At 47.4% G+C, this 23,992-nt stretch overlaps 1 protein-coding gene across 4 annotated transcripts in view; it reads right to left on the reverse strand.

Annotated features, from left to right (window-relative positions):
• LOC310912470 (mitogen-activated protein kinase kinase kinase 3-like) overlaps positions 1-23,992 on the reverse strand; it is a 77,786-nt gene that overhangs the window by 19,588 nt on the left and 34,206 nt on the right. For 3 of the 4 annotated variants that reach the window (XM_083867059.1, XM_083867061.1, XM_083867060.1), the window contains exons 3-7: positions 22,970-23,079; positions 13,317-13,360; positions 12,221-12,320; positions 7,069-7,182; positions 5,432-5,543 (exon numbers count right to left, since the gene is read on the reverse strand). In XM_083867059.1, the coding sequence (XP_083723185.1) occupies positions 5,432-5,543; positions 7,069-7,182; positions 12,221-12,320; positions 13,317-13,360; positions 22,970-23,079 (480 nt within the window). The remainder of the gene's footprint in view (positions 1-5,431; positions 5,544-7,068; positions 7,183-12,220; positions 12,321-13,316; positions 13,361-22,969; positions 23,080-23,992) is intronic. The other variant, XM_083867062.1, reaches the window with a different exon arrangement.

The raw sequence follows: 23,992 nt of genomic DNA on the forward strand, positions 1-23,992 counted from the left end.
ATTTCTCTGTCCCATGCTACATCTTCCTTCTGACTCCTTGCTTAGATTGTAAAAATAAAAGTCATATGGCTTTGAGTTACTTTTTTTTTTCCTTCTTCCTATTTTCTCCTTCACAGATTTCCTGCAGGATAAGAACACAGTGAAAAAACTCCAACTGAAGTAATGCCAAGATCAAGAGGAGAGAATTTCTTGAGCGCTGTAGCACTCAAAACGAACTGGCTTTCCACCAGCCCTCAAACAAAACCAGTTGGGAAGTACAGCATCCTCTCTTTGAAGACAAACAAATAAACTTTTAACTATTGAGCAGTTTGGGCACCATGAATAAATCACTGCACCAGCAGCCCCTCGCTTGCTTAGCAGATGCCAACCTGGAATGCAGCACGAGGACATTTGGGTGGCTCTTGCCCCAAAAAGCTGCTGGAGGATTTAGTGACTGCTGTATGTTAGCTCTGCTGTGCATTTCAGTTACTGCTGCAATGAGACATGGGTCTGCTCATGCACTATTGGGATCTCTTGCTCCAATGACCCACTTGTTATCCAGAAACCCTCTGACTATGATTTTATAAAGATCTGCACATGCCTTGTTTGACTCTGAACCCAGGGAGTTAAACCAGATTTATCACAAGCACAAAGACTTTGCATGATCTCGCATTAAGCTTTTGCCTGTAACAACTACTCACAGCCCTAGATCAGTTGTGTTTGACCTTCCAGAGTCACATTTCCTGCCAAAAACTTTAAAAGGGGATAAGGCACCAGCTATTTCCCAGCAGGTAAGGAAATTAAACAAACTGTTTAGGCTTTTGCATGCTTGGAAACTGCTGGAGTGAAGCAGATCCCTTTTCAGCCAGGCTGTTTGGGTAGAAGTGCTGCCCAAAGTAATTTTTGCAGCTTCACACCTCCAGGAGCATTGGTTACTGCTGCTTTGCATCCATGCATGCCCTTCCACCTGAGAGAAGCATGGGGAGGTGCTGGGAGCTCTGGAGCTCAGGATTGATTCCCCACTCCAGCCCTATCCTGCTCTGTTAACAAAACCTCCAGTGGTGCTGGAGGAGGGGAGGAATGTCAAACAGGAGTCAGAGAAAGACACCAACAGTGGCACTTCATGGCAGGCTTAACTCATAGTGGGTAAAACACAAGGCACATTGGATATATTGGATAATGCTGATTAATCCACCCTGAGGCAGAGGAAGAAACAGACAGAAAAGCCAAGATGTGTCCGTTTGACACATCACAGATGCTCTTCACACTTGACCTAATACTTAAGAAACAGCAGCAGCAACAGGCAGGGAGAGGAGGCCCCCAAGGGGCTGTCCTGGGGTCTGTGGGGTTCAGCTCCAGTGGGGATGGGACAGGCTGTGAGGAGGCACTTCTGTACAGGCAGAGAGCTGGTCAGATCTCAGCAGCTCTGTTTGGGATTCCTGAACTCAGAGCTGGCACTGGTTGAGATTCTGACCTCGGTTACCCTCTGCAGCAAGGTGCTCTGGGGAGGGATTCCTGCTCCGTGCTGCACACACCAGTGTAAAGCCACAGATTTGAGACGAGAGCACAGCGTGTCCCCAGGACAGCACGGAGACTCACAGTCACTGCTGGCACCCACTAGGGCCTTTCATGTTCCCTCCTGATAGTTTTATTTCAGAAGAGCCTTTCATGCAGTATGTGCAGAGCTCGTGGTGCTGCACGTACAGCCAGATCCCCTGTGCCAGGCTCGGCTTCCCTCCGCCCTCGCATTCCCTGGCCTCATCCCTCCCCTGCTCTTCCCAAAACTTCACCCATTACTGAGCAGCATCCAGCAGGGAAGAGAAGCCCAGGGAAGAGAGTTGGGGAAGGTTTGCTGGCAGCTGCCACCACTCACAGCTGCAGCCACAGGGAGCCCAGCCCTGAGATGACGTTCCCGAACAAGGGACACGACGTCAAGATGTGCTGCTGCTCCTCTGAGCCCTGGCAGAAACACCAGGCTCAGGACAACAGGGCTGCATAGGAGAAAGGGAGAAACCTGCTGGAAATTTCTCTCTCTGGTCCTGTCAAGGGGAGCTGTGAGCAGATGGGTCAAAACTCCCTCAATTTCTTCTCTTCCAGTGGGATGTCCACAAGTCTCCCTCCTCTCCTTGCTGATCCTTCCGAGCATTTGATTTAAGGCAAATTCAAGGTACTTTCAAACTAATAAGCAGGACAGAACCTATTTTCTATCTCTAAAGCAGCTGGCATGATGCACATAGATAGATTTTCTTCCTCTCTCAAAACAGAGAAGGTGTCACCCACCCTAATTCCTGCAGTACTCTTGGTCTGGAGAGAGCTGGCAGGCACACAAAGCCATGGCTCAGCAGACTGGTTTTCCATGAAAAAACCCAGTAAAATAAAGCTTCTGGTAAATGTTTCCACTGAAATGGCGATGCTGGAATGGGGCTGTTAAATAATTTTTGGATAATGTTCTGAAGCATGCATTTCTTCCAAGTAAATAAAAACAATTTATTCAGTTATCTGAATATCCAGAACCCAAAAAGTTTTCCTTTCTCAGTCCAAGTTCCCTTGAGCTTTTGCTGGCCACCAAAAAACTGGAAGGGGATTTCCACTGTAAAAGTTTATGGGGGAAAAAAAAAAGAAAATATTGACTTTGCATAAGGTTTTTCAGGGACACGGCATGAAGACATTTTCTCCCCAGCAGAAGCAAAAATAGCTAAATCTTCCCCAGAACATCTACCTCCCTTGCCATGTGCTTGTGCCAATTACACACAGTTTTATTATTTTCCGCTGCTGCTTACATGGCAGAGTCAGCAGAAAAACATGAGACATCTCAGAAACACGGGGAACATGACCCTGAACTACCTTTCATTATAAAGATACTTTAAATCTCCTTTTTAAATGTGATTTCAAGAGAAAAGCTGAACTGAGTTAAGATCCTCTTTTGATAGCAACCACTTTGATGACAGCAGAAGGAAAACACTGTGAAATGCCTTGTGACTGCAAGGGAAGTTTATCCTACAGAATTCCCAGCCTCTTAGGATGCCTTTTGACTGTGCACCAAGTTGAGTGAAACCCCTACTTTGGGAAAACAAAACACAGCATCATGTCTGTCTGTCTGTTCCCTGGCGCTGGGTTTTATGCTCCATTTGAAATGCTCCTCTCCCTTTCAGCTCACTGGAGTTTCTGCCTAGCTGCTGGATCGTCCAGTTCTGACTCAAGAGGTCAAAAATGCATCCACTAGATTGTGAGCACCCCCTTGGCAGAGCTGCAGGAGCTTCCTACAGACCCCAGATAACCCAAAGAGAGGAGTGACCTTCTGTTGTCATGCAGAGGGCTGGCTGAAGCCTCTTTGCAAGACTGATGGCTTAGATGGAAAAAGAAACAGGTATGACTGATGTTTGGGCTGGTTACTTTTGCCACCTGACCAGGTAAAAGTGTCAAGGACTCAGAGTTTGGTGCATTAGCCCCTGTAAATCCCAACATCAGCACACTCTGCATCCCACAGCTGGTGCTGCCCAGAGCTCCTCCTCTGTTACCTCGACTAAAGCAGCTCATTATGTCCATTCCTCCACTGTGCTCTTCAAGCATTCCCTCAAAATCCATTTGTACCTCAGGCTCTCACCTTTGCAGGGCTGGTATCTCACCCTTTGTCTGCCTTGCCCTGGCTCAGGGCATTCTCAAGGCAGTGACACCTCACAGTCAGTGGTGCAGAGCTGGTCAGGAACCAGCAGCTCCAAAAAGGGAAGGACAGGCCAAAGCATGGCACAAAAGTTGGCAGGAAAGTCCTAACTTCGCAAGAACCCATCTTCCCACTAGCACAGCTGCACATGAAATCAATCCTGCCCATCATGCTCAGGCTCACAAGTCACTGACAGCTCCCACTGCCACAGCTCTTTGCTCCTAACACGTACCAAAAAAAAAGGGCAGCAGAGAAATTTTGCCCAAGCACAGTTTCTGCTGAGACTCTGTGCTTTGTGTGTACATTTCATTCAGGGTCATCTAGTGACTCTGCCAAACTCTCAAATACCATGTGAGCTAGGGGAAAAAGAAATAGAAAAAGACAAACCTGGTACATCCAAACACCAGGCTCAAAGAGAGCCCTTGTACATGTGCCACCCATCCCTGACATCAATAAGAGCTGGGCATGGCTGCACAAGGGGTAAGTTGGACCTGCCCTAGAAGAATATTTTTTATAAATCTTGTCTGAGATGCAGCAAATCACAGGATTTGTTATCAGCACAGGCTATGAAACAGAGAAGGGGCAAGTCCTTGGAGAAAAACACTCTTTTGTTGCACAGAGAAGAGTTTGGAAGTATTTACTGCCGTGTAACTACAGAGGATGAAGTATTTCTCCATGTGTATTTCTGAAGGAGGGCCTCACTTTATTCAAGGCTGTCAGTTCTACAGGTTGGCAAGTACTTCCATGAAAATAACAAAGATCTGTAGAAATTGCCCTATAACCTGCACCCACAGAGAACATTCACTGTGTGAAAAAATCATTCATCCTGCCTGCAGGCTGGAATATCAAATAATTATACTGCTGCTATACAGTCCTACATACTGCTTTACCAGTTCTGCACAAGGCACCCTGCTCTCTACAAAATCCTGCAAGGTTCTTCACACAAAAGCTCCTACAGACAGCTGATCAACAGGATTTCAAAAAGCTCAGAGTATTTTAGAAAGCAAAGAAAGCATAAACTCAAGCCCAGAAAACCAAAGAGAAAACCACACAAGGCTACAAACACCAGTCTCTGCAGGGCTGCAGGAGATCAGGTATTTGCCAGCCTGGTTTTAGGGGCTGCAGGTACCTACTTCCAGCACCTCTGAAAGAAAGGGATACTCCCCTTCCTCTGGAATGTCACCACTGCAAAACACTGCACACATACCCCTGAGAAACCCCAGAGACAGCTACCACAGATGTCATTTTACCCACAGGAACAGACTGAAGGCACACAGACACAAATTTGGCTTTTATGTGGTGAAGCTGGTCCCAGCCCAGGAGCTAAGGAGTCTGAGTCCACTCAGCTACATTATCCTGCCACCTGAGAAAGGGGGACAGAGACTCAGAGAACAACAGCACAGGGTTGGAATAAAGGAATAAGGGAAGGAATAACCAAAGGTCCCAAACAGCCTTGGCTTTCTACAGATCATCACTCTTCACTTTGATAAAGCTCACTGGAATCAAATTAACTGGAAATTTTTATCACTGTATTTCCCACCCCCAAATTACACCCCAGGTCTCCCTGTTCTCTTCACTTCTGTGCTCAGAGTGACTCTGCTTAGCAAAACCTCTCCCAACCTGCAGAGTCTCTCTTCCTCAGGCTGAGAAGGAGCAGCAACTGCACTGAGTTACTGTGGGGGACATCAGGGTGGCCCATCCAGACTGTAACACCCACAGGGCTGTGACAGAAAAGGAGGAAGAGGGTGGTGGCCAGGCTGAAACAGCCCAGAACTCCTGTGCATCACTGACCTGTGGAATACTTGCGCGTCCTCTCGGAGTCTTTGTACAGGGAGCCCATGATATCACCCATGGATCTGGAGATCCTCATCTCATGCTGCTTGCTGTTGTTCGGCTGCAGGAGCTGGTAATCAGACAGAGGGAATGATCAGAAATGGCCAGAGCCCTGTGGACACACCATGTGAAACCCTGTATTTGGCTCCCTGTGACCCTATTACCCAAGAACTCTTAAAAAAAAAAAAAAAAAAAAAAAAAAAAGGAAAAAAAGAAAGAAGACATGCACGTAATCTAGAGTGATCCAAAAACCATTCACAAACAATTCACATCTGCTAATAAAACAGTCTAATAAGATTAAGCTCCCACAGATAAAGGCAAATACAGATATTTGACATAAAAGACTGTTTCTGCACTCCATTATCTCCTGATAGGCACAGAGACTGATCACTGTACTGAAAACACTTGCAATCCCAAAATTAGCATCTCTCCTCCGTGCTCCCTAGACTCCAGCGGCAGTCTAGGCACTGCAGAGGCTTCTCTGTAACAGGGCAGAGGAACAGAGGGAAGGTCAGGGAAGACAGGTAAGGGAAGAGCAAAGAAATGCATTTCCAGCTGGTAACTTGGTAGTGGCCAGGTTTTACTATGACCATATGCTACAGTGAACTGTGATTTTACGATAATTTCATGTATGACCTCAGAACATTTGTTCTCACACAGGAGCTTGGCCACATGCTTCAGGAAGGGATGGACCTGCTCTCAAAGGCAGGCACAAGAATCTGCCTGGATCCTCTTCTCTCAGCAGCTGACTTGCAGCACTGCTGTGCTCCCACAAAGTGCCCCATTTCCACCCAGGGTTTAGGAAACCCCAACTGATGGCTCAGTTTCCCCCAGAACTCTGCTCCCTGCACTTCCCAAGCCTCTCAAAAGAAGTAGAGAAGCTCCACAGGCTGTGAGCACCAGCAGCAGAATGGGGATAAGCACTGTGAGTTTCAAGACTCCCAGCCTTTCCAGTACTTCTAGGAAATAAAAAGAAGAAAGAGTTGCAACATCTACAAATCCCCTGCTTTACAGCCCGTGCTTGGGGCAGCACGACATGTGCTTTGGCAAGACACTCTGTGCAAGCAAGGTCAAGCTAACAGGCTTAACTGCAAAACCACTGAGCTCAGGAAAAACTAATAAATAAATAAAGATGGAAAAAACCCAGACAGTTCTGCATGAGACCGAAGGATTCTCCAGTTTGCTCTTCCCAGCCTTTGGCATGGCTGCAGCATGTGGAGGGAACAGTCCCCATGGTGCCACCCAGCCTGGCAAGGGCCAGGGCATCACCCTGAATACAGAGGAGAGGTGAAAAGCAATGGTGGCAGTATCTCTAGGAAGAAAGCACAAGGAGTTCTCTCAGGGTTTAACCTTGTTTGAGGATCAGTCTGGTATTTAACCCTTCACAGGATGAGCTAAAAGGAGCTGAGCTCAGCTTCTATCAGGGCTACTATCACAGGAAGATTTCTGAGCAGCTGAGCCAGAGCAGGGCTGAACCCCCTCATAACCAGCCTGCCCTCTGCTCTGCACCATCAGGAGACTCCTTTCCACTCCCCAGCACAATAACAAGGCATCTCACTCTGGACACAAAAGAGCAGAGAAGGTGAAGGGCTCACATTCGCTTTCTTTGGAGCGCTCACAAGGATCCGCAGGCTCTTCAGGGAAGGGCTCAGCTCCAACTGTTCCATCGCTTTGTCCAAATCTTCCTGGGATTTCAGTGGGATCAGGAGCTGAAAGGGATTAAACAAACACCGGAGGATGGCAATGTCACACTTTTGGGTAAACAGAAGGAGCCAGATTCTTACAGGGAGCAGCTTGGGAATCGGGGGATGGATGAGGGAGGAACCTGAAGAGGCGATGGAAAATGGAGCCCCCGTGCCCTCCAGCTTGCCGAGCTCCAGTATTTTCTTCCAAGACCTCATTTACTGAGGAACAGACACAAAAAAAATCACAACAAACAACATCTGCCAAGGGGAAAGCTTAAAGGTCACACCAGCAATCCAGCTAGTGGGAAAAGGAGAGGGCTGGGATGAAACCCCGGGCTTGCTGCCTGCTGCTCTGGGGCTGCTCTGATTCTGCAGGCAGGACCTGCTGCTACCCAGCCCCAGAACAACCCCACACGTTCCTTCTGGCTTAATGGCCATGCAGTGGTGCTCCAAGACACTAGTGAGTTGCACCCAAGGATTTACCCTGGCAGATGCTTTGTGTCCTTCTCTACTGCTGCAACCTGTGTTCCTGCACACTGACACAGCTCCCTATGTCTGGCCATCAGCTGAAGCCAGGGAACATCCCACAAATAAAAGGGTTTTTCCTTTTGAAGTGAAAGGTGTGCATTGCTCTCCTTCCAAGAACCACTTCTTTCACTCCCAACAGAACAAATTCAGCTTCTGCTCTTCATAAGAACAGAGAACTTCACAGTGCCGTGTCTGTCAGGCAGCAAAAAGTCCTGATGTTTTCCTGGGAAATGGCAGACTATTGCCCTCATACCTCCACGGGGGATTTGACCCTCCCAACCTTGCTGTGTGGTGTACCATGTCCTGCAGACAGCCTGCAAAGCCTCCAAAGCTCGACACAGCTGCACTTCAGAGGAGCTCTGTGGCCTTCTGCTGCCCTGGGCTAAGATTAAAAGCACAACTTCTTGCCCCTCATTCCAGGATATTCTGCCTAATCTCATACCAAACAGGCCTCAGCCCCTGCAGGTTGCCTCGGGCACTGGATCTGACCAACACAGCACATGTTATTCTCATGCCTGTGCCAAAGTACACTGTAACTCCACTGACCAAAGGCACTGAGCAGCCACAGCTCTCAGCACACTCTCACTGGTCTTACTGGGAGCAACAGCTTCCCAGAATTCCTGGAAAATGGCTCAGCCCTCTGGGTGATCAGGGCTCCTGCCACCAGCCACAGCAAATCCACCTCAGAGCAGCTGCCACACAAGGTGACACTCACAAGCCAACTGGGACAACCTTTTTGATCCCAGGATGTTGCCAAGGGTTTGGCTGTTGGCCTGCAGGCAAATACACCCCAGACTGTGTGCTCTTGGCCTCACAGCCATGAAGGCCAGTGACATGCTGGGGTGCATTGGGAAGAACATTTACAGCAGGCCAGGGAAGGGATCCTGCCCCTCTGCCCAGCCCTGAGAGGCACATCTGGAGTGCTGGGTCCAGCTCTGGACTCAAGAGAGACAGGGAGCTCCTGGAGCAGGGTCAGATGAGGTTATAAGGAAGATTATGGGACTGGAGCATCTCTCTTATGAGGAAAGGCAGAAGGAGCTGGAGCTCTTCAGGCTCAAGAAGAGATGCTGAGAGGAGACCTCATCCCTGCCTGTGCCTGTCTGCTCAGAGCAGGGACCAGGTTCTACTCCTTGGGGGCCAGCAATGGGACAACTGATGGCCAGGAAGTTCCCCCTGCACTGGAGGCAGAACTTCTTCCCTGTGCAGTGACCAAGTCCTGAACAGGTTGTACAGAGAGGGTGTGGAGTCTCCCTTACAGGGGATACTCCAGATCCATCAGGACACAATCCTGTGCCCTGTGCTTCTCCCTCTTCTTGACTCTACTTAAGAAGGGAGGTTGGGCCAGATGACCCACTGTGGTGCCTTCCAACCTGACCCATTCTGTGATCCTCTCATTTCCTCTCGTTTTTCATTCATATTTGATGAACAACCTGTATTCCCCACAAAGATGACAAAGATGGTACTGAGTATGTCTCCTAAATGAAATGATCAGCCTGCTCCCTTAAGCAGTAGAGGTGGAGAGATTTCCCTTGGGGCACTGCTCAACCCTCTTGAAGTTCACAAAGGCTCTGCCTCTACACTCACCCATACAAAACTGAGAATGCTGGAGATCTGCTCTCCCTTGTTTCACCACCAAGCAGAATGTGAACTCTAAGCTCAGCCCCATTGCTCACGCAGCCCTTCACTGAGCTCCTTACAAGTGTTCAGAGCAATCCCCCAGCTGCTGCTCTGAACAGAATGTTCTGTAGGACACTCCATCTCTCTCCAACATCACAACATGAACATGTTTGCATGCCTCCTTCAGAGGAGCCAAAAACATCAGGGAGAAATTGCCCTCTTGTAAAAGGGACTGGAGCCAGTATTTAGCTTGGCTTCACCTATTACCCACATCTGGCAGTAAAATTCTGCTCCATTTGACTTCCAGACTGTGGCACATATGGATATCAGGAACAGGTATCTGCTAGGCATGAACCTCAAAACAGACTCATGCAGAACCATGGAAGTAATTGCCAGGGTGGATTTCCAGAAACTGGTTTTATTTGATCTACAGACTGAGTAGCTGTGATTAACAGCCAAGTTTACCTACACAGAAGTTGCACAAATTGAGCTTATTCGACTTTTTTTTTCTTGCATCCCTGGAGCCTGATGTTTTAGTGGGGGACTTGATGGTCTCTCTGCTGTAGGTTGAGAAAGTGAGGGCAAAGGCTGAGGTTTCACCAACTACAGAAGCACTGTCAGACCTCTGTAAGATACTGCAGAAAGCCAAAGAATTGTAGGAAACAGGGTTGGGGAAAAATCTGAGAGGTCAATTAGTTCATCTTCCTGCCCAATGCAGGACCAACTGGCATCAACCATTCTCGACAAATGTTTGTTAAATATGCTTTTATCTCCTCCCTCCCCCCCATAATGGTGCCTACACCATTTCCCCAGGCTTTACCTCTCCCTCAGTTCCCAAAATGATGCCGAGGGGCAGCCTTGGGGGAGACAATGGGAGCTCAGAAGAGAAGTGGTGGCACATGGAGGTTCAGTGAACTTCTACCCCAGGTCACATCACAAGTTGGTGTCTCTGCTGCCCCTGGCTGGGCCAGGCTTTGCTGTCCCACTCCTCAGAAAGATGAACCCAGCCCAGAACTAACACAGACGTGCCCCATGGGGGACATCCATGGCCAGGCCCTGCTCTTATCTACACCAGCCCCAGCCTGCTGATTCCATGGTCCCACCAGGATGTGATTCATGTGTGCCCCTGCTCCACCCAGCTGGCATGCTCATCTCACTGATCCTGGACTCAGGACACCTCCTCCACCAGGACAGGGACTGCCACTCAGTGACATTTTGCAGGGGCCTGCTGACCTCACTGTAAATTTGATCTACAAGGTGCCACAGCAAGAGAGATGTCTGATGGCAGCAAAGAATTACTGCACAGCTCCCCTGGAGCATAAAGACAGGGTGAAATATTTAACTGCAATGAGTCTGTGGTCATGTTTCCTCTGAAACTTGCAGTCATGACACCCAAACAAATCCCTGACCCAAGGGTCAGATGCTGGGGTGTCACCACGTGTACACATAGGCTATGCCCCCAAAGATCCCTCTTGTCTGTTTATAGTGTTTCCACAGCAACAACCCTTGAGTTACTACTTCTCAAACATCTTCCCAAAGTTGTGGGTTCTCACGAGATGGAACTTTTTATGTGGAGGAAAACAAAGCACAGTAAGTCATCCCCAGTACTAAGAAATCAGGAGTACCCAAAGCCTGCTCATGGCCCTGCTATGTGCACATGCCCAGATAGACAGTCTCTAACATGGGATCAAATGCATTATTTAAGCTTTTGTTTGCTGTTGTTGGAAAGAAATCATCTTCCAGTGGGAAGAAACCTGGAATGAAGTGAGTCATTCCTGGAGAATTCAATGGCAGGCTTTTCCCAGGAGGGCTGTCAAAGAATGCCCAAGATTAGAAACCTGACTGCATTCAAAGTCAAAACCCAGTGGACACTTTGGTATCATGAGGTACCTATTGTAAAAGAACACAAACTTTCTTTGTGGAGCAGATCTCTGTTGAAACAGAAGGGAGAAAATAATAAATGGGGGGGAAAAAAAGAAAAGGAAAAAGTCTCTTCAGGACCTCTCTCTCCCCATTCATACTTTAATCAAAGGCTGCAGGTCATCTGCAATTAATACTTGAACAAGTCAGCTGTCAGGGCAGTAATACTTGAACAAGCCAGCTGTCAGGGCAGATCCAAAAGGACCTGTGTTTAAAAGCCCACCTCTTTGCCATTTGGCCCTCTCCTCCTTCCCAAAGCCAAACCCACCCTGAGAGTCCAGTGGCTCCAGATGCCTCACAAGAAAACTGAGCACACCAAAACAGGTGCCAAGGATTTCCCCCTTCTGCTAACAGCCCTCAGCTTTCACACACAGTGCTGGGCTCAAAGAGAAAGTGGTAAAAACACAGAGGCCTGTGTGATGAATGATGGAGGAGGAAGATCCTCAAGCCTTTAAAATGCAAGGATTGCACAGGGAGGGTTTCTTGGCTGCTTTTATGTGGCCACAGGAGCTGCTGGTGGAACGTTCAGTGATGCACATTTCACTTCAGGCCCAGCCACAAGAATGTGCACGTCGTGCTGGGGGTTTGGGCCAGACAAAGTCAGTGCTAGATGAAGGAACACTGTGTGAGCAGCACTGTCCCTCCTGCTCTGCACTTCACGCTCCTGCAACTGCCCCCGAGCTGGGAAGGCCTCACATCCCACATTGAATGAGGGGGATCTTTTGTTCCAGGGAAAAGACAATGTTCCTGCCTAACAGGCCCAACTTGAAATAATTTTGACAATGGAAAATCCTGGCTTGGAGTCTGAGAATCCACCTGAGATGTGTCCAGACAACGGCTCTTGAGCACTCACTAGCTGGGAACCACAAAATAAGGTTATTTTTCTTCACATCCAAGTAAAACAAAAAATCAGGGCCTTCAGAACAAACCACTGCTCAATTCTGAAGTTGGCACCAGGCACCCCAAAGCTGCCCCTCAGCAGTAAGGAGAAGAGTACCTCATTGTTCACACAGACCAAGTCCATCGTCTGTCCAAAAGCATCCGTGACCTTCTGCACCACCTCCTTGAATTTGACTGGTCTTGGAAACTGGATAATCCTGTACAAACAAACAAATACAACAGCAGTCTCAGTTTAGTAGAAGCATACTGGAATTTGGGATTTGACTGACAGTGCAGAAGAAAGAACTTGCATTCCATCACAAAGCATAAAGGCTGCCCCTTGCTTTTACACTCACAGAAATGCTGCTCCTCTGCTGTGCCCAAGAGGGGACTTGTCTACCCTGCAAGAAGAGCTACCAAAAATCCTTGTGCAACTCCTCTGCTCCTGCCTCTAATGTGAAGTACAAAAAGAAAGTCCAGCAGCCCTCCACGGGAGAAAACCCAGATCAGGCAATGGTCAGTGATTTATCATTTTTATTTTCAGCAAGAGGCTCTGGATAGGGAGGAGGACTGGAAGTGGAGAGGATGCAGTTTGGCATCCTGTGACTCTCCTGTACCATCACACACAACACCTCTATAGGTATTTACAGCAGGTACAGTCTAACTCTAAAACAACAGTACTTAAATTTTCTTTGGCTTTAACATGCACCTTGGACCATCAGCCTGTGTCCTGCCCTGTCACAGTCACCGAGCAGAGGTGATTCCATGAAAATGTCAAGCAGGGAAGGGCGGACAGGCTTTAACTCCCAGCCCTATTTTTATGGGACCCATGCCCAAAATCTGGTTATCTTAAGTAAGTGTCATGGACTGCTAATCAAAGGACATGTTTCTGTAGAGTTCCAGCTCCACTGTGGTTCAGCAGGGCTCAAGAATTAACAAGAGAAAAGGATCCAAGTGTGCACCCAATGTCCCTGGTAAAAGAGGCATTTAATGACTTCCAGCTTGGAATCATTTTTGCCTGCGTGCAAATCCCAGGAGCTTCTTGTGGCAAATAGGATGACAAGGCAGGGCTCTTGCATGTAAAAGTGCAGCTGATTTTAGGGGAATGAATCCTGCTGTGAGCTCAGCTGCAGCTGGCTGAAGTCAGCAGGACATTGTTGAGTGGAAAAGGTAATTTGTCCCCATGTTCACAAGGAACTGGACTAGGTACCTACCTTTTCTCTCCTTCATATTCAAACTTGATCCTGACACTTCGCTGCTGAAAGAAAAAAAGAGAGAATGGTGAGGTCCCAAACTGCATCCTGGATTGACTCATAGATCCAAAGCTGACAGGAGTTCTCTAGGAGACTCTTCTAACTCTGTAAGGCACCTGGTTTATTTAGGCCAAGCTGCCTGGTGGACTCACAGCCTTTGGGGACACTCCACGTTGCTGAGGAATGTGCTTGTCAGAAAGTAGAGTTCTTCTGTAAGCAAGAAGACACTCGCCTCTATAAATGTTAGTTTAATAAAATGCATTCACAAGGTGGAAAATAGCCCTGACCTCACTTGGGAGCAAGGCACTATTATCAAAGAGGCCAACATGTTAAGTGTTTGATGCCTGTCCACTTTCAGCACTTCCCATGGTTTCACCCCAGTACTTTTCTGTTGGAAACTCAAAAAACAAAGCTCAGAAGATGTTTACCAGAACACAGGATTATTTGGGGTGAAGAATTAAAAAGTAAAAGAGATCATTCTCTAATGGACATAGACACAGTCTAGGATTTTAAAGCCAACAGTGCCAGGATGGTTGGAGGGCTGGTTGCTATTTGTTAGGACCTAAAAAATGCAAAGTGTATCAGGCCCAATACACAGTGAATGCCCACCCTGAACTGACCCATTGCTCACCTCAAGAGAAACCATAAAATTTGCCCAAAGAAGAGCCAGTGGAATCACAGGCACGCTGGGCATACAGCTGTGCAGGGACCAGTAAAAACCACTTCTCCCATCCTCTATTTGTGCATATTTAGCAGCAATCAAGACCACAAGGAGCCTTTTCATTCCTTCAGCTTCTCAGACCAAGTCTGAGCCAAGCATCCCTCTAGCATCCCTCAGATCATTCCAGGACTTTCCGATGGTCTCCAACACAGATCAAAACCCTCTTTACTTCGCAGACCAGGTCTAGTCACCCCACTTAACCAGCATGTTCCCCCCCAGAGTGCCCAGCAGCCTCCTCAAACAGCTCTTCCCACACAGAGAGAAGTGCTGGCCACCTCCCTTGAGGTGTAACCCCAGGGAGGGCTCGGCCCCACGCCACCAGCGTCTCACAGGGATAACTCCCAACTGGGTGGGTGACAGCCCTTCCTGAGCACAGGACTTATCTCTGGGCCTGGGCTGCCAGCATGTGAAGGCACACTTTCCATCCTCTCAGAGGGAAAGCAGAGCTGCAGTGAAACAGCTTTGTTTCTAACAAGGAAAACGAGCTGGATGGGCGCCCTCCGGGTTGTTTTTTAAACTGACAGCTCCTCGAGTTCTGCAAACACCCACTGAAATCCAGGAAGTCAAGGCTGGAGGCAGTTCTGTTGAAAAGCTTAAACAGATTCAGGGTAAACACGCTGGATCCCCCAAAATGCATCCTTGTTATCTCTGCTCATGGCATTCTCTGTGTCTCCGGAAGGGCTGGGAAGCACCAGTGTTGGGACAGGCACCAAGTGGGGCACTCCAGCAGTGATAGAGGCCTGTGCTAAACAGGCACTGACGTCACCTCGGTGGCCAAAGCCAGTGCTCCAGATCCACAAAGTCTGTATAGTCTCCAGGTTCATTTCCAGAACCAGGCCCAACTTGTAAAACTACCAGATTAATTCTAAACCAGCACAAAACTCAAAGAGAGAAGAGATGACCATAACCAACCTATTGGTTCAAATCATTCTAAAGAGACAAGCAAATACAGGTGGGACTGCCACCTTGGATTATCTATGCTGGAAAAGAAACTATACAGGCTCTTTTATGCCAGTTTTTATTTGCATGTGCCTCTCTGAGCAGGCCTGCCTGGTTCATCCCTCCTAGATGCTGGCAATAAATTGTCCAGTGTGGGCTCACTGACTGTAACACCACAAAACCCTTCTCTAAAGAAAGAGAGGAAAAAAAAAAAAAAATCAGGGCAAGGAACTCTCGAGGTTTCTCCTTACAAAAGAGCAGGACGTGGAAGGGGAAGAGCTCACGCAGCTCTGGCCTCTCTCTGCAGGAAACCTTTCAAAACACAGGTTTCACTTTCAGCACAGCCCCGAACATTGCACTGAGCTGGGACGTAGCACACGCTGCCTGCTTGTGCTGAGCAGCACAGATTTCACAGACAAACAAGTTTTGAAAAACAGCTTGTGGCTGGAAAATGTCAGAACACTCGTCTAAAGCTCCAGAGAGAGAAGAAAATGAAAAAAAAAAAAATAAATAAATAAGCCACGACCCTGCTGCATCCTTTTCTTCTACATCAACAACAAGGCTGATGTGCCATGGCCCGACGCCAGCAGAAGGACGCCAGCTGCCCCACACTGCTCTGCTTCTGAGCACAGCTACAAACACATTGGCTGCAACAGGAAAATGAAAACCCACTTCATTTCTTAATTAGATAACATTTTTCTTTAATAAAAAACACACTAACCTCTTGCCTCCCTCAAAGAAACCAAGACCTTTAGCTTGCAAGCATTTGGAAGAGGGATAAATTCATATTTATCAGTCTGAGAAGCTGATTACAGTTTAATTTTTCAAGCTTCCCTTGGCTTGTTCATGTTTTTGACCCACAGCTCAAGCTGAATTCATCATTGCTATCAGCAACAAATACTTTTTTTCCTTTTTTAAAGAAAAAAAAAAAAAAAAAAAAGAGTGGGCAGTGCCCAAAGTACTAGGAAATCTCAGGGGATGCAAAGCACTTCCTAAATGCTGGAGCAGGCTGTGATTTTTTACACCCATGGAAGTCTGGTTTGCAGCAACTGGTTTAAGATTACACAGGGAGCCTGGGGCACTGCCAAGTGCTGGAGCAGAACCTCATGTGAGTCTGCACCCAGCATCTCAAATGAACAACCAGGGAGAAGGCAGGACTAGGCACCTTCTCCATCAGCATCAACTCAACACAGCGTGCAAATGTTGAGGTGGAGGAGGTGTGGGTGGTGGAGGCTGCTGGGTCCTACTCACTTTTGCAATTTTATAAGGAATGTGACCCCCTCCTTGCACAATCCAGGTTGTACTGTTCACTGTCCCTGCCATCAGGTGTCACATGAGGTCACGGGCAGCCCTGCTCTCCTCCAATCAAAGGGTCCTTAGTGGGTGTAGGAGAACAAGCTGAGACATCCAAAGGCTTGTGTTAAGTACAGTGCAGGAGAGGGATAAGGACAGTCACAGGCACCAGCCTTAAACCCTGAGCTCTGGCAGAGCATTTAAACAATACTTTCATATTTTCATTAGCACTGTGAGAGCTCAGGCAGGCAATGGAGCAAGCAAGAGAAACTGAGGCACAAAAGCAGGAGAGGTTTTGGCTGAGGGTATGAAGAGAAAACCCAGCCTGGGGAGGAGAAGGGTCCATGGAGACCCTATTTCAACATTTCAACGGGGCTTTATAAGACGGAGAGGGACTTTTTACCAGGTCCTGTAGTGACGGGATGAGGGCAACAGCTTTCAACAGCAAGAGGCTGGACTGAGTTTGGATATAAGGAAGACATTTTCTGCCATTGGGTTGATGAGCCACTGGAACAGTTGCCCAGAAAATCTGTGGATGCCTCATCCCTGCAAGTGTTCAAGGCCGGGCTGGATCGAACAACCTGGTCTAGTGACAGACGACCCTGCCCATAGCAGACAGCCTGGCCTTTAAAAGCCCTCCCAGCCCAAACCATTCTGTGACTGACTCTCTGAAGCAGAAGAGGGGTAGAGAGAAGCACAGAAGGTATGTGTTTGGGCTCCAGGGCTGTATGCAGTGAGCAGCTTTCCCTCCCCGTGCACGTTTCCGCGGGGCACGGAGGAGCCCACGGCCCGGCTGGCGCCTGCAGACCCTGCTGCGACACAAACAACACCAGCGACAGCCCCGACAGGAAATACCACAGCCATTCCCTTCGTTTCTACAATAATTTCTTCTCCAAAATACTTGTAACCGGCATTTCCTCCAGCCCCTGCAAACAAATGGTATTTTGCTCGCTCTTGCCATATTCCTCCAAAAGGGAAAAAGCGAAGCCGCTGCTGTGGCCACAAACCCATCACCATCTTTCCAGGCTTTCCTTGAGGTATTTTTTTGGCTCTTTCCTCAAAATTTCTGATTTCACAGAGAAAAAGACCACAACTGCCAAGCTTCAGAGAGGGAATTCAGATGGGAATCTGGGGGGGAAAGGGGCAACTGCTTTTGCCTCTTGGCTGGGGACCATGTACCCCAGCAGGCTTGGCCAAGCTCGGCCCTCAGAGCTGGAGCAATAGCCCTGTGTGCTGGTTTAGATTAAGGAAAACGTTGGAAAAAAATGGAAAAAGTGTTTCCAAACGAGGTGAATCATGATCTTATGCAGAGATCCCTGAAGAGCTGACTGCTGTTTGCAATAAAAGCACACACAGAGAGCAGGAAAACAAGCAGTTAGTCCTAAAATGGAAGTGGCTTTGGAGGAGCAGAAGATGCTGAGCACCCTTTCTGCTGAGCAGCCAGGGGGTTGCCAGGGGTACAGGTCCAAGCTGAGCCTTTGAAGAAGGCAGTCTAACGGAAGAGACAGGCAGGGAACCAGCAGAGGAGCCAGCCCTGCACCTCCATGCCTGCCTGTGTCACTGAAATAACTAAAACTGCCCCTCTGGAAAATCCCAGACTAGCACAAATTCAAAGATTCCCCCAATCATGCCCTCTCCTCCTCCTACACTCAGTTACTATGAGAAACAGCATTCTGTCCAGACCCCACTTCTGTGGCTTTTTTTAGACCTGCTCCTGTCAAATCTAACCAGGGGACAGCTTTACCCATGCTGAGACATCACCAGGATGGGGCCTTTAGAGCATTTCTTCCACCCAAACCCACAGCTGCCTCACAAACCAACTGGGACAAAGCCTCTGACTTCAGCATTAACCCTTCTGAGTCAAGAAAGGCAGGAAAAATCATCACCAGGGGCCTCCTGTTCCCTTCGGTGCTGCTCATTCCAGCCTTGCTCATATCTACCCACACTTATTTTGCCTCAGTTTCCCCTCTGGGTAATAGAGGGGCAATGAAATACACCCAAAATTTTGCATGCCACAGGGTAATCAGAGGGATTGTTTTCACTTCTCTCATTTTCTACTCACTGGATTGGGAAACAACGAGAAAACCCCGCAGAGCATCGGCACTCGAGTTACTCCCTTTGTACAAAGCCACAAAGTGTTGGGATTCCTCCTCAACTCCTGGCTCTGGGTAAGAGGAATCAGCACGGCAGGGCCAGGCTGAGGGGACTCCTACACTTCTCCAAGGTGCAGGTTGTTTGCATCAGCCCTGTGCTTGCCCCTGCCCTCGGCAGTGGAACGTTCCTTTCGCGCCAGACGGTTGGAGCGCAGCCCCAGACCGCGAGAGGAGATGACTAATCCACGTCACTGGGAATTATCTGCACAGAACCCCCCACGCACGCCGCGTTATTCAGCAATCAGACACAAAAGAGATTGTCTGGCATTGCCCCCTTCTCATTTCAGGGATGGGAAAGCACAGTAGATTCCAGTCCCCCTCCCCGGATTTTTGCAGCTTTTTTTTCTCCTCTGGAAGCAAGTCCAACACCTGAGCAGTTCAGAGGGCAATGGAAAGATGATGTCTAGAAGGTTCACTGTTACAGACATTACTGTTTCAGACAGCAGCAGAAATCACAGGCTTCAAAATGTTTATCTAAAACCACCAACCTGGCAAGGAATAGCTTTTTTCCAGCTGGATTTCTCACTGGTGTCACCCTCTTCACACCCAAATCAGCTCCACAAGCAGACATAGGAAAGCCTCTTAAATCCTTGGGACTCCACTGCCTTTGCCATCTCCAGCCAAGGCTTTCCCAGTCAGTGATGCTCCCCCTTGGCCCCTTGTTTCTGCTCCCCAGGTGGGGAAATCCCTGCAGATCCCCTCACAGAGACCCCCATCTTCCCCCCTCCACAACATATCCTCCAAATGTAAAACAGGTGCTAAAGGCAAACTTCTTTTTTTAGGCTGCTTGAAGACCCACAGAGAGCCCTACAAAATGAGCTGCATTTCACTGGAGTTAGGAAGAAGCCTTGTCTTGCATCCAGCCTGCCAAAAGCGAAGAGTCCAGAGGTAATTTACTAAAAGAACAATTTTTAGGACAGCCTGGTGTTCGAAGTACGTGGAGAAACATTTCCTACAAATATTTAATTGCCGTGGGAGAACTTGCCATGGTGAGCAGAGGAACTGCTGGCTGTCACTGGCCATGACAGAGGCCCACTGACAAGCAGCTTCATACTGCCAGTTGCCAAGTGCTATTTATAGAAGTGAATGGATGTGCACACAAATAGATACAAAATAAATGCTAATTTAATTGCTCTTTTCTCTCTCCATCCTTTTGTTCAGGATTTCCTAATTACTCAGGGTTTCCCTTCTTATTCCACTCATCTTTTTCCTTAATGAACTCAACGCAGATTCTTCGTTCTCCTGTTCCCTTCTTCCCCTCTTCAGAGACATTTTATTCAGTCCAAGAGACAGCCTGAAAGACTCCTTCCAGCCATGCCAGAGGATGCCCAAGGAATAACAGAATGATTAAAGGAGTAACAGAGGAACAGCAGTGCAGAAGCTTCATTAGGAATAATGTCAGAATGATGCCTCTGCTCTAACTCACATAAGGAAGGAAAAGGGTGTCCGTGTCAGTCCCTATAATTCCCACAAGGCAGAGAGGCAGGACAATGTAATGGTTGCCACACCTGACCAGGACTCAGGAGATTCCAGCTCAGTCATCACATCTGCTGCCAGCTGCCTGGGCAATTCAAGGGAGGAAAATCACCCTCACTGTTCTGTTCTCATTTCCAGCTTGTTCTGCCACAAGGCATTGCACATCCAGAAACGCAGCCTTTGCTCTAAACTCATTTGTGAGGGAAGAAAACTAAGAAAAGAAAGATTTTTATGAACTTTGCCAAAGGATGTTAATTTCTTAAGATGAACTGAAGCAAAGCTATCAATATTCTGGGAAAGAAATATTTTGGAGCACACACCATCACCATAGGCTGTTTTCTTGTGTGGCCCAGGCCTACCAGGAATACAATCTGGCAAGATTCAAATTTCAACTTGTGTCAAGAGAGCACTAAGGAAGCCCTCCAGGAGACAGGAATGAGATAGCACTTCAGTTGTGTTTCTCTGTGTACCAAAAAACTGCTGCAAGCCACAGAGAACTGGCTAGTTCGCCAACATATTCTTGTTGTGAACTCTGTCTTCTTCCAGTGGAAATTTGGAACACGGACTAAAGGATTCCCATGCCTCAGAAAAAACATTTTTCCACAGAAAAAGAAATATTATTTTTTTAATCTACTAACTGAACTCCCAAACCCAAGTAGCTCAATGAGAGCACACTGCTGTAGGGCCTCATGAGAAGCACCAACAATGAGATGATCAAGAGGACATTTTATCACCAAAATTCTCCCTCCAAGAAGGGAAAAGGTGCGGGGCATCCTTCAGCCCTACCAGCCAACCTAATCACAGCAAAAAATAAACAATAAAAAGGGAAAATCAAGTACCAAAGGAACAACAAATCACAGGCATGACAGCAGCATATTCAATGCAATCTCTCTCCTACATCAATTTCTGTCCTAAAAAACAAGGGAAAAAAAGCCCTAAAAGTGATACTAACAAGCTGATTAAACTGAGCTACAAACATGAACCAAGTCCCCACTAATTCCACCTCCTTTGGCCACTCCCCACCTCCCAAAGTCGCCTCCTGCCGTGCCGCGAGCCAGACGCGTTCCAGCCAGTCCAATTTAGTGAGGCAACAATTCAACATCCTCCAACGCCCTGCATCTCCTGAGACCTGCTGGTCTGAACCCTCAGCTCCGGATGTGTGAGGAGAGCAGGATCCTGACCATCCACATCTCCTCCATCAGAGAGCTCTGAGCAACCCTGAGCACCCCCGAGCATGCAGCTACGGCCACTCCACTTGTGCATAAAAAGAAAAATCATAAAGGAGGAAGTGTTTTTCCAAGCATCAGTGCTCTAATAAGAAGGAAAGCTTGATTCCTGCTATAAAAAAATTAAATACAATTAGCAGCCAACTATTCTAAATAGTTATCTGATACTCTAAATAGTCTATATTTAAGAGTATAAATGCTCTATATAAATATTGTTCTCTAAATATTCTCTGATACTCTGGTAACAGAGCATGGCATACCTCCATTGGTTATTTATAAATGAGGATGCAGAGTGGATGGGCCATAGAGGTGAATTTGATTGCAAGATGCCAAATTTATGCAGATAAGAATTCAATCAATGAAAACTATAATTTTCCTTATTTTCGACAAATTATCTGGTTAACTATGTATGTGCTGCATTAACAGCCCAGATCTCAAAAAAAGACAGCAGGGATTTTCCCCCATTGCACAAAACAAATATAAGAGAAGCCTGAAAAGCTTTATTACCCTGAAAGCAACTCAAGCTGGCTCCACACGGCCCCCACCCACCAACCGTGCACAAGATGCTGCCCTTGCAACCACCCAAAGCTGTGCTGGGTTTTCTGCTTCTCCTGCAGCTGCAGGGAGCCAGCCCCGAGTTTCTCTGGTCAGTTCTGTAAACATCTTGGACTTATTTCAGCATGAGCTGAACACAAACCCAGTGATTCAGCTTGGGCAGCTGCTCCCGCCAGGACAGGCTTTGAAACGAGACGTGCGCACGTGTTTTCGTCTGCATGTGGCCGGGAGGTCCAGAGGGATTCGAGAAGGGATTTTTCCTCTCTGCACCCCAGACTTCTTTCTTTGTTTGAAGCACAAGTGACATTAAAAAAATGCATGACGACAGTAAATGACAATTTGTTTTCCTCCTTGCTAGGCATCCAGCAGTTGCAGAGTTGACTGTGAGCTCGTCCTGAAGCACAGCACTAAAGGTGGAATTCCAAGTGGATTTGCTGCCGTGCTTCCCCAGCAGCTTCCCACTTGTCCTGATCTTTTTCTCTCCTTTTTTCCTTGCTATTTTGACAACTAAATTCTTTCTTCACAACTTTCATGTTCGCATAATATTTGCTCCATACGCAAACATTCTATTAAATCCACTTCAGCTATTGTATTGATGTCAGCAAATAATTTCTGACATTGCTCAAGGGACAATGTTTTTTGCTCACCAAAACAACTGAATGTGCAACAGGGCCAAAATGTTTGGGTTTAGGAGCATAAAGATAAACAGCAGTAATTCATAATTAAACACTTTATATAAGAATGACATTATTCCTCCCCAAAGAGCTTGGGTGTCTACAGCTCAGAATTGGCAGTCTGTCTTTCAAATATCTGAAGTAAAATGTGCACATAATAAATATTGTATTTCATTAACGCTGTCAATAGAAAACAATTGACTTATCCAAGTCCTAAAGCTGCACAGTCTGAAACAAGTTCTGCTGCTTTCAGAGCTAAACAAGTTAGAAGTGCCTTGAGGTGGGATTCAAGATTTAAATCCAGTTTCAAGCTCAGTTGTTATATCTGTGAATAATTTGGGGCATTACTCTTCTCTGCTCCTCTGTGATACAGAGATACCTGTAACTTCCTTTCAAAAGGTCATCAAAAAGAGGTCATAAACCTCATAACTTGATAAAATTATGATATTTTTGATGTGCTGAGCACTTGTTAACCTCAGTTCTAACATTTAAACTCTGCTCTGCCAGCATGGCAAGCACCATGCCCACCTCAGTGGTCTGCTGGAGTTTGGGGTGGAGTGAAGAAGCAATGCCATACCTGTTTGTTGGAGTGGACACTGTTTTTATTCCTGTTGTTGTCCAGCAGCCCCCCACACTTGCCCAACGCTGCCAAATCCTTCATAATAGAGTTCAGAGCTTCTTCTTCATCTGCAAGAAAAGAAGAGACAACTGAAGTGTGGGAGCCAACTCTGCCCTCGGATGTGCAGAGTGAAAATACAGCACTGCATATACAAACTCTCAACTCAAATGGATGAAAAAAGACACAATATCAACCCTTCCTATTAGGAGAGGCATGCCAAGACCACACCACAGTCTCTCCCAGCCCAGTCTGTCTTGAAAATACGAGTTCCTTCATCACAGGTGAGACAGATAATGAGGTCTCATTGTCCCTACCTGAAGGGGCCTGCAAAAAAGCTGGAGACGGACTCTCCATAAGGGCATGCAGTGATAAGACACAATAAAACGCCATTAAATTGAAAGAAGGCAGGTTTAGATTAGATATTAGGAAGAAATTTTCCTCTGGGAGGGCAGTGAGGCCTTGGCACAGCTGCCCAGAGAAGCTGTGGCTGCCCCGTCCCTGGATGTGTCCAAGGCCAGGTTGGATGTGGCTTGCAGCAACCTGGGCTAGTGAAAGGTGGCCCTGTCTCTCTCTCCTCCATCTTCATTAAAGGTGCTCAAGAGCCACAACTGACTTTCAAAACCAGAGCAAATGAGAAACCAGGGGAGAGAGAAAGGAATCCATGAGAAAAGATAGAAACTCAGCAATGCTGGCAGAAGACACTGAGAGCCCTTATGGTGTTTCTGATTTCTGCAGTAACAGAAGAACTTTGAGGGACCCATCAGATCTGAAACCAATCTCCTCCTTCTCAACACTTTGGCACCTGTGGCTGTGGCCTCTTAAAGCAGCTATGAAGTGTTAAATGCAAAGTACCAACCACAAGAACTAAGAACCCTGTCCAAGACTTCAGACAAGGCACACTCGTTAGGAGGGAGTGAGAACCCACTGCACACTCCAGGCTCATGACACAGTCAAGGCAAATCTCCCTCTTAGGCACATGCA

The sequence above is a fragment of the Zosterops lateralis genome (genome assembly GCF_965231275.1).
Source record: "Zosterops lateralis genome assembly, chromosome: 1".
In the NCBI taxonomy this organism is placed as follows: Eukaryota; Metazoa; Chordata; class Aves; order Passeriformes; family Zosteropidae; genus Zosterops; species Zosterops lateralis.